The following is an 11,009-nucleotide window of genomic DNA, read 5'->3' on the forward strand; positions in this document are numbered from 1 at the left end:
GTCTTGACCACTTTCGCAACATGGGATCGAGCATTGTCATGCTGCAAAATCACTTTATCGTGTCTCTCGTTGTATTACGGCCGTTTGTCTTTCAATGCTCGGCTCAAACGCATCAATTGCGTTCGATACCGATCGCCTGTGATCGTTTCAGTCGGTTTTAACAGTTCATAATACACTACGCCGAGCTGGTCCCACCAAATACAGAGTATGACCTTGGACGTCAAAATCACCGTTCTTGAAGCGTTGAAACCACTCACGACACGTTCTTTCACTAATAGCGGCCTCACCATAAGTATTTGAGAGCATTCGATGAGTCTCAGCCGCAGATTTCTTCATATTCAAGCAAAAAATTAAAACCTCCCGCAAATAACGAGAATTTGGATCGTAAACTGACATTTTCAATCAAGAATAACTTTATGATGCAGACACAAATCGACTAATGTTTCTATGGGGTTATGTTGACAGATGCCCAAGTTTATTGTATGACGTCTATGATCTATTTATTTCGACCACCACTTACCGCTAAAGCCATTTATAGGAAAACGGCGGAAGCAAAGTTGTACACCTAATAATTAACGAGCAATGAGAGCATTTATAGCGCGTTTGTTGCAAGAATATTGTATCAACAGGTATTGTAAAAGTATTATGAATATATTTTATGTATTACGCTTCAAATATCGCGCTGTAAATGCTCTCATTGCCCGTTAATTAATATTTATTTAATTATTATTGTTTAAAATTGTTTTTTATTGAGTACTTTTTGAGTTATGATGCTTGAAAGTTACAATCCCTGCATTAGCATTATCCAAGATATGATGATTAAAGCCTCTTGAATGTCGTTCAGGATCGTGTCGTTCTGGATAACATTTATCAAGATCAAGGTCATTGGAGATTATTTCTCTTATTTTCATTTTTACATAAAAATTCATTTTTATGTAAAAAGTGACTTTGATCTTGACAAATAATATCCAGAACATGATCTTGAACAACATTCAAGAGATTTCAGCCGTCGGTCGGACACCTTGGGTAATGCCGGCGGTACTGTAAGGACGGGTTTATACCTTGACGGAAAAACGGAAAGGTGGAAGCCAATCAGAACTCGCGGAAAGACAGAAGCAGACAAGCGAAATATACCGCCTATTATTACTGCGAGTTTTGAACTCGGCCTGATTCTCAAGCATCAACTCAAAAAATACTTAAGGAAAAAATATTTTTTTATAACGTTTTGGAAAGCTTTTGACAGCTATTAGATTCTGGAAACAAAAGTAGGGTGTTCCATTTTAAAAAATCGATATAATCTTGATCTGACCTTGGTGACATCACTCAAGATCAAACTGATAAAATTAGTAAATAGCTCCTACAACTTTTGTCTGAACAATTTTTTCAATAATGCTGTGTTTCCGAGATAAAAATTTATAATGCTTTATTTTGAACACCCGGTATAATTATTTTTTATAATGTATAAAGTAAATATATAGAAAAGAGGCGCCTTCCAATCCTTTCAATGACCTTTATATATATTGTCAAGGTCTTGATTCTGAATGACTTACAATAGGTTTTAGGCATTGGTCGTTGTTCGTTAAAAAGTTAACAAAAAAAATTTGAAAAATAACATTTCTTTTCTATTATGTATATAACACAAAAATTACAACTTTCTATGCGAAGCGAGGTCCACCCCCCCCCCTTTCTCCTTGCCAAAATCATGTGTCTCTGAAGCAGAGAAAGGTGGGGTGAAAGTCGCTTCGCGTAGAAATCGTGCGCCTCTGAAATAGGAGGGGGGAGGGGGGGGATGGGTTGAAACTCTCTGCATGTAGAAAACCATTTCATAAGCAAGAAAAAAAAAATTATTCTATGATAATTTTTCGCAAAGTTATCGTCAGTCAAAGTTGGCCAAAATTTTTCTATGTCATAATTACGTTTTATTTAACGCTCGCAATGCTCGCGAGCATCGTTTATCCTTGTTTAATATTTAATAAACAACAAAAATAAAATGATTCCACGAATGTTGCGAGCTTTGTGGAACACACTCTATATATTATATATTGGGTTGTCCGGAAAATTCGCGCCGCAAAAGATTTAAATTTAATAAATGAAATTAAAAATTTAAATCTTCTGCGTTTCAATTTTCCTTCAAAATCGGCACGAACTTTCTGGACAACTCAATATGTATAGCAGAAATAAGATGTTATTTTTTCAAATCTTTTTTTGTTAATAACTTTTTGTGAATAACGAGCGACAGCTAAAACTTGTTAGAAGTTATTTAGGATCATAACCTTGACAACATATATCAAGGTCAAGATTATTGGAGGCGCCCATTTTCTATATATATTTATCATAATAACACTAATCAGAGCGTAAAAAGATTACTCCTGACAAATATTTTAAGAAATATAGACTTTTAATTATAAATAATAATGAAGATAATTATTCTTGTATGTGTAAGATATCTTTGACCTTTTTCTTTACCAGAGTTGTGTACAAAGAACATTCCTGTACCTTGAACTATTCCCGAGAAAACAATGACTGATAGTGTACCTTGTCTGTAGATGTGCACCCGCATATGCAATTGTCGTGAATACTATAGCAGTTTAAGCTGATTCGCGTCGCTTATGAATTCCGGTTCATAGATAGATACCGTATGTAGCGCTACTATTAAATGGCGAAGCGCAGTGATCGTACTATCCGCAAAGTCAGACAGTGAACGAGTCGTGGTCCGACACGCTGCTTGCTATCGAGTGCAAACGAATAATCAGATATCGAAAAAATGGTAAGTACTTTGCTTCTCTATTACATCTTTTTCATTAATATCGAATATTTTCAACTATTATATTTCTCCTTAAAAAAAAAATAAACATATATATATATATATATATGTGTGTGTGTGTGTGTGTGTGTGTGTGTGTGTGTGTGTGTGTGTGTGTGTGTACGTATTTTGTATTTTAATAAAAACATGTTCAATTTAATTTTATAATTGGAGACTGATTTTATAAAGGAAATTATTTCCAAAATCATTTTTACTCTTCAAAAAAATAAAGAAAATTTATAATATAATTTTAATTTATGATAATATTTGATAATATTAGGATACAACTGTATGAAATATAATCTTATTACCTTATTATTCTACTTAGTTTCTATATTAATAATTAGAATAGAGCTTTTTATATGCAAATGCATTTACATAAAAAATCGTAGGTAACAAGCCTGACAATATTTGTCGTTTTAACGAAATATTTTGTCTCAGATAGCAAATAGACATTATTTGTCATCATTTTTGATTAACGACAATAATATCTATTTGCTGAGACAAAATATTTCAGCATATTCTTAACATATTTTCAACATTTTTCTAACATATTCAATATTTAAAATCGTAATTTTTTTTAAATTATCATTATTTACACATTTATACACTTATTTATCGTAATTTTTATCTTCATATATTAAAATGTATGAATTTTAATAATATTAATGTAATTCTTCTATTTGTTACACAAACATATACATTTGTAAACATTTTAATAACGAGAATTGTAAGTCTTTATACAACAACGCTGTTCCTGGTAAGCGTATAATATACATGCTATACACGTCATAAAAGTATACAGCTAGGAAAATATCACGCTTGTGCTTTTAAATGTTCACTTAGAGCTTATGAGGTCAATTAAAAGTTTTTTTCGAGTAGATTAAATGAATGGAAAAGAAACTCAAGGAGAAATGATTAAAAGATCGATTGAAAAAGATCTCTGTCCGAAAATAATGTTTCGTAAAATATTAAAGAAATTTCTATGTTAATAAACATAATAACTTTTTTAATATTGAAAATGCTTTTTTTAACAAAATCTTTTAGTTTAACTCTGTTACGGTTTCTTATCGTTAGTTAAACAAAGCTAAATACTACTATGCATAAATTTTTCAAAATGATTAATATATTTGTGAAATATCAAAAGAAATTGAGATATCAATCTTATTGATACTATATAGGTTTTTATTTTTTTATATATTTCAACTACTTGAGAAACGTGAATTACGAAATATCGATCCATGCTTTGAATACCTGTCAATCGACAACATAGTAAATATACATTAGTAAAATTGAGAGTGCTAAACATTTGAGCCGAATGGAATTCATTCCTAAATCTTAAAAATATTATTCTCGCTTCAGAGAAAAATATTCGATACAAATTTATGTTAACGCATAAATATTTGGACATCCTAAATATTGTGGTTATAATAATAATACGAGTTTTAGAAAAACTGAATGAGCAAAACTCATTATTGTTATAACCACATTATTTAGGATGTCCAAATATTTATGCATTAACATGCTTGTATCGAATATTTTTCTCTGAAGCGAGAATAATATTTTTAGGATTTAGGAATGGATTCCATTCGGCTCAAATTGTTTTATGAGAGTTGAACGACAAATAAACAAAATGTTTTAAAATCGCAAATGTGAATACAATTGAATAACGAAGGCCTTATCTAAATCTTAGGACTTAAATAATATTGTCGATATGAATTTATATACATATCCCGTTTTACAAATATTATTTAAGCACTAAGATTCAGCTGAGATCAGTAAAGCCTGCGTTACTCAGTTATATATTGAATGACAAATTTGTGTTCTCTTACGTCTATTAATTTTAAGATCACAATGAAATCTTTTTGATTGAATCGATGCAATCGCGTATATCATATGCGAGTATGCAGTTTGATATTCGATTAAGCTGCTATGGTTACAGTGTGTCAACCTGTAAAAAATCGATTTTAACGTATCATGCAGATATAGAGTACGTATAATATCGTATTGCACGAGAGACGACATATCGCCCATGTGCGTTCATAAGTCAGAAAGTAGGCCGGCTATAAGCACGCCAATATAGATGCTCACTTTTAGGGTACGGCTGAATTATCCATGGGGGACACATTAGGTCAAGGTGGCATTTTTTTACCAGACCTTGTTGACAGACACTGCTTTAGTCGACGATGTCTGGGCCACCGGTAATCATCCCTTGTTAAGCATAGCTCGTATTCCTTTGCAGTCTCGTTAAGGCTTGTTAAACTCGCTCGACAGACTCATGTGTTTTTTAAATCAGAAACTTGATATCATTTGCGGTAGGATATTTTATTGTAGGACAGCATAAATATGTGAATTACATCACGTGGAAATGATACAATTATTTATATATTTATAATCCCATAAAAAAAAGATTCATTACTTTAATTTTTGATCAACGTAAAAATGATAGGATAGAAAAATGAATGGATAGAAATAAATAACAAATAGATATACATACAACGGAATCGACCTCAATCAAAGTTCAAATTTCCTATAGATTCTTTGAATTATTTATTTTCCTTAGAATAGCTAATATCTGTGCAATCTGTAGAAATTTTTTAAGTGAACTCAATATTATCAGTACAGTAAAAATTGTTGTAAAACTAATCATATAGATTCAATTACGTTGAATGAATATTTGATGCAAGAAAACAGACGATTAATAAAATCAGTTAATATGAATTAATTAAATATCTTTGTGTCTTGATACTTATAAACATATATTTTGTGAAAGTGCATTGTCGATTATCCTGTATTTATAATAGTTAACGAGCAGAAACTTTTTTTAAGAAAAAGGTAATTAATAATAATGGCAAAAAAGGTAATTAATAATAAAACACAGATACTGATATTTAATAATATTTTACGTTTAAGGATATATTATATCCATTTTTATAAATGTGTTTATATATTTAGCATGATTACAACTGATATCTAATGAAATTACAACTGATATCTAATAATATTGATCAATGAAAAAATGACAACGAAGCATGGAAATTAGATTCACCACATACTTAGATTTTTAATTTGTAATATTCAACCGTTTTTAATATTTGATTTATTATGTAAGGTAAGGAATTGTTTTTATGTATTAATATTGAAAAGATCCTAGTTTAAGAACGAAACAAAAATTGATTAAAAATTTGAAAGATATTAAATATTAGCTATCAAGAATTAACGTTAGCTCTTAACTCTTTTTACCTTTTATTATTTATCCAATTGATGTTTTATTCAATTCTTATTATATATTCATACTTTTTTAAATTATATATAAAAGGTATACTTACAACATTTTATTTTTATTGAACAATACATTTTAATTTATTTACTTTATTTGTTATTATTGTTTTCTTGTTATAATGTTAAAATGTAAAAAATAATGACAAAATCTCAATTTTTTCGTATGAGTATTGAGTTGGTTGAGTTGGAATTCGTGCTGTTTTTTTTAACTCAAAATTATACATAAAATATATTTGTTGTTATTATATGTTATTGTATATCCATTCAAAGGCAAAGTTTTAGCTTTAAAAATTTGTTTTTTAAATTGCGATATGATGATTTTTAACGAAGTTATGAGCAATCAAAGTCAAAAGGCTCCTTTTACTCAATTCGATAACTTCAATAACAAAAAAAATCTTGAGAATATTTTTAAAAAACGATTTTGTAGGAAAAACTTTAAGCTTTGGATCGAAAATTTTCGCAAATTTTTTTTGAGGAAAATTAGAAGAATCCAAAATTAAAAGAAAATTTTCCATCTTTTTCAGTTCATAGTTTTCTATATATAAAAATTACCAAACTCTACAGAAACTCAAAAAACATAGTAACCTTTCAAAGTAGAGAGCTTTTCAAGCTTCTTCAAAACTGTTTTTTTTTATTTAAATTTCGTTTATTTTTTATGAAGGTATTGTAAATATAAATTTTGTGCTAAAAAAAATGACACGAACTTTCTGATCAATATTTACTTTAAATAAATACATATTCAAAATGGTTTATACAAAGTTTCATTATAATGTATAGAGGGTTGAAATATACTCAAAAAATAATCAAGTTTAAAATAATGAATATGCTTATCAGATGCTTATTAGTATAAAAAATTATTAAATTGCTTGTATTTAAGATTTGGTATTACTACTCCTGTGTGCATGAATGCGGAAAAGCAATTCGGTGGTTTGTAGAATGTGGAATCAATAATATATATAAATCTATTAAATGAATAAAGTATTTAAGATCTGCTTCTCGGTCAAAAATAGAAATTCTTCATATTTAATTAGAGTTCTCTTTTCGGTTCTATTTCAAATTGTAATTGTTCAATTTGTTTATAACAATTTGTTGCAGAATTGATTTTTTTTTGTAATATACTTTTTATGTTATATTTGAAATCAGCGACTTCAAAAAATCTTTTCATAAGTATTTTCATATTCATACAAAAATTAATCTTTAAGTTTTATCATCTTGGCACAACATGATTGTTCTATAAATAAATTTTTATTTACTATAAATTATTTATTTACAGAATAATTAATCTCTGAATTGCAATGAAATTTTACATTAAATTTATGTTAATTTTACACTTTAAACAGTATTTACATTAAAAATTGAAATTTTTGTTTTTATTTTATAAAATATTTTCATACATTTTCATTAAAATACATAATGTCATATGGCAAAGTATATTAAATAAAATAAATGTAATACGAAGAGCTAAAACAATTCAAATTTAATGTAATAAACTAACAATAATTATAATATAAATATAATTCAGAAATGATTCATATCAAAAGACAGAAACAGAGCTTAAATAGGCAAAATGTCACCGAAATCCTATCTTCATATTATACAATCTCTTTCCCCTTCCTAGTTTTCTTTTTCCTCACTCCTAATTTTTACCCTTCCCATACCGGGCAATATTTCTCTCTTTTAGTTTGACTCTCAATGACTCTTATTGTACAATAATATTTTAGACAGTAACGATCATCTCTATCCCATTTGCTTACACGCCAATCTTTATTTTATTTTATATATTGACTCAATCGTACTTTATTACATTTTATTATATAATATTAAACAACACATTTTGCTTATTAAGGTATCAATTTTTATTATGTACACATTTCTCTTTTTACACTTTATATTTTAAATTATATGAACCTAATTTATTTTTTCATTTTACTTAATATATTTTTGTATATTAACAGATTCTTCCATTTTTTTTATTCGATTGATTACTTATAAAATTTCCGGCTGCTATGAACCTTTTATTGGCATTACTATATTTTGTCATCCAATTTTATACTGCGCTTTTTTTAGCGTTACTATCATATCATATCATCAAATTTGCACTGAGATTCTTCAGAAATTGTGACTAACAATGAATTATTACGTGCGAAGCTTTTACATCGAAGCTTCCTTATGGATTACATCTTAATTGAAGACTGTATTTTTTTATATATCTATTCTCAATCTTGGCCGTCATCGTTATATTGTAATTATATTATATATGTAATTATATTAACATCGTTATATTATAATTATAATATTTACTATAATTAGTAAATATTGATAATGACCTAAAGGAGATCATTATCGAAACATCTGTTTATATTCTCAATTGATCTTGTAATCTGTTAGTTTATTATATTACATTTCATTATTACATATTACGTGTACATTTATTTTATTTCCATTAAAGTAAAGCTAAAAAGTTTCAATTTCTTAGTGAAATAACTTTTGATGATTCTAAACTGCTGCTAATTTTTTTTTGTATTACGTTTAAATGCAATCTAGAATAATTTTCTGTAATTTTCTCATTATCTTGAAAATATGTAATACATCCGTAACGATCTATTCGTGTTGTATTATGAAATTATGAACGCAGTAAAGGCTGTTGTGAATTTTTTAACGATTTCTAAGGTGGTAATAATACTTAAATGAAGTGTAGCGAATATGACTATTTATGCGACTTATAGTGGAATAGTTTTGTCTTTAATGTATATACCCTCCTCTCTCTCTCCTCTCACAGAGTAGGGTGGGACTATTCCGTCAGTTTCAACTTTAAAGTAATACGAAAATTTACGATAACAAACAATATCTCTTTGCAGTGGCGTGATTATAATTATATTATATCAATCATGATTGCTCTTTGAGGGCACAAGCATAAGTTTTAAATAATGATCTGATGTATCATTCAGAATTCTAGATCTTAATATCTTAACGTAGAACTATAGATTCAACTAAAAAATTTTGATCCATTTTCAACCAAAATTCTAATTAATGTATCCAAACTCTTTCCAGTGCAAATAACGAAAAGCAAAATAAACTAAAGTAGACTTTCTAATCCATATAAATTTTTTTACTATTTCTATTATTTATTTATATATCATTATTTGAGAAAAGGCGAAAGAATTTATTTCAACCAAATAACAAAGAATCGAAAATATAAGTGAGTGAAAGGAAAAAAGAGAGAGAAAATTATTTTTATAAATAATTTCTTTTGGATTTTGATCGAATTATATTATTTTATTGCGTATGTAGATTTATGAAATATATTGGAATATATTGCACAAGTATTTCCCGTTTATGCGCAGCGGGAATGCATATCCATTCACATAGGACAAGCGGGTGTGCAAATGGGAAACGCCTGTTGGGAGCTTTATTGTCTGGAGCATGGTATTCATCCAGACGGACAAATGCCCAGCGATGTTAGTGTGGGCTCCGGAGATGATTCCTTTAACGCATTCTTTTCCGAGACTGGTTCGGGGAAGCATGTCCCACGAGCGGTTTTGGTCGATCTCGAGCCAACGGTAGTAGGCAAGTGTCCTAGAAAGAATAATTGATTTCTGAGCATTATAATTGAAAAATTCATTTATTAAAGAAATTATTGATTGTTGAGTTGAAGATACAAATTTTTATAACTTTACATTGCTGAGAGTTACGTCTTTAATCACTGATCATTAAATCCTGGTCTCGATCATTTAATCACTGTAAATTTTTCTTAGGTACGTGTATTATTATACATTAATAATAGAGTTAAGAAGATATAATAACGAATTATATTTTTTAATACTTTAGATGAAGTGCGCACGGGTACTTACAGACAATTATTCCATCCGGAACAAATGATTACCGGGAAGGAAGATGCGGCTAATAATTATGCCAGAGGCCATTATACAATAGGTACTTCAATTTACCTTCACAATTGTAAATCTGTAAAAAGGTTGAAGCTTAATTATAACGTATAAACGATTGGCCAAAAATATTCTATATAAATTCATTTTGTAAGAGAAGATCGTTAAATGTGTTTTTTAATAGAATGATAGTTATGTATTATTAATGATCTTGCGATTTTTCAGGAAAAGAAATCATAGATCTCACTTTGGACAGAATACGCAGACTGACAGAGCAGTGCAAAGGCTTGCAAGGCTTCTTAATCTTCCATTCTTTCGGCGGTGGCACAGGCTCCGGATTCTCGAGTCTGCTTATGGAACAACTGTCCGCAGATTATCCGAAGAAAAGTAAACTGACTTTTAGTATCTATCCAGCCCCACAGGTAATATTATTCTCCCTACTCGGAATATTTCGATTTTTGCTCAAGAACTCTGATTTCTTTGAAAAAAATTCAAATGATATAATTTAATTTTAATTTAATTTAATGATATAATAATATACATATATACTGTATACATATATACATTTCTGTTTGCTTCCTTGATACTATTTAGTGAATAGTCTACTTTCTCAACAAACTATGAAATTGTCGATTTGTTTGACTATCTAATTATTTTCTTTATTACGAAAGCGTTTACATTTTTCATAGGTATCGACTGCAGTAGTGGAACCTTATAACGCAATTCTGTACACTCATCCGACGTTAGAACACAGCGAAGTGGCTTTCATTGTAGATAATCAGGTGCGTACTTTTGCGATAATGTTGAATCTAAAATCAACATTAATCTTATATTTGTAAAATTTATTACATTATCTGAATTTCGTGAACGCTTTTACAACTCAATTATTGAAAATCGATTGCGAAACGGCAATTTCTCTTAGAAATGGATTTTAAATACTAGCAGAAAGCGTGCTTTCTACTCAACATTTCATATGTCTAAAAAAGTTTATTAGGACAATGTAGCTCTATATATATATATATATATATATATATATAACT

The 11,009-nt window shown here is 28.8% G+C and overlaps 1 protein-coding gene across 1 annotated transcript in view; it reads left to right on the forward strand.

Moving 5' to 3' along the window:
- The first annotated feature begins 5,651 nt into the window (after positions 1–5,651).
- Positions 5,652–11,009, forward strand: part of LOC105625795 (tubulin alpha chain-like) — a 6,999-nt gene continuing 1,641 nt past the window's right edge. Inside the window, exons 1-5 of the mRNA XM_012207109.1 lie at positions 5,652–5,663; positions 9,430–9,652; positions 9,914–10,018; positions 10,195–10,391; positions 10,659–10,755. Of these exons, the coding sequence (XP_012062499.1) occupies positions 5,652–5,663; positions 9,430–9,652; positions 9,914–10,018; positions 10,195–10,391; positions 10,659–10,755 (634 nt within the window). The remainder of the gene's footprint in view (positions 5,664–9,429; positions 9,653–9,913; positions 10,019–10,194; positions 10,392–10,658; positions 10,756–11,009) is intronic.

This window comes from Atta cephalotes (genome assembly GCF_000143395.1).
Source record: "Atta cephalotes unplaced genomic scaffold scaffold00003, whole genome shotgun sequence".
Taxonomy (NCBI): Eukaryota; Metazoa; Arthropoda; class Insecta; order Hymenoptera; family Formicidae; genus Atta; species Atta cephalotes.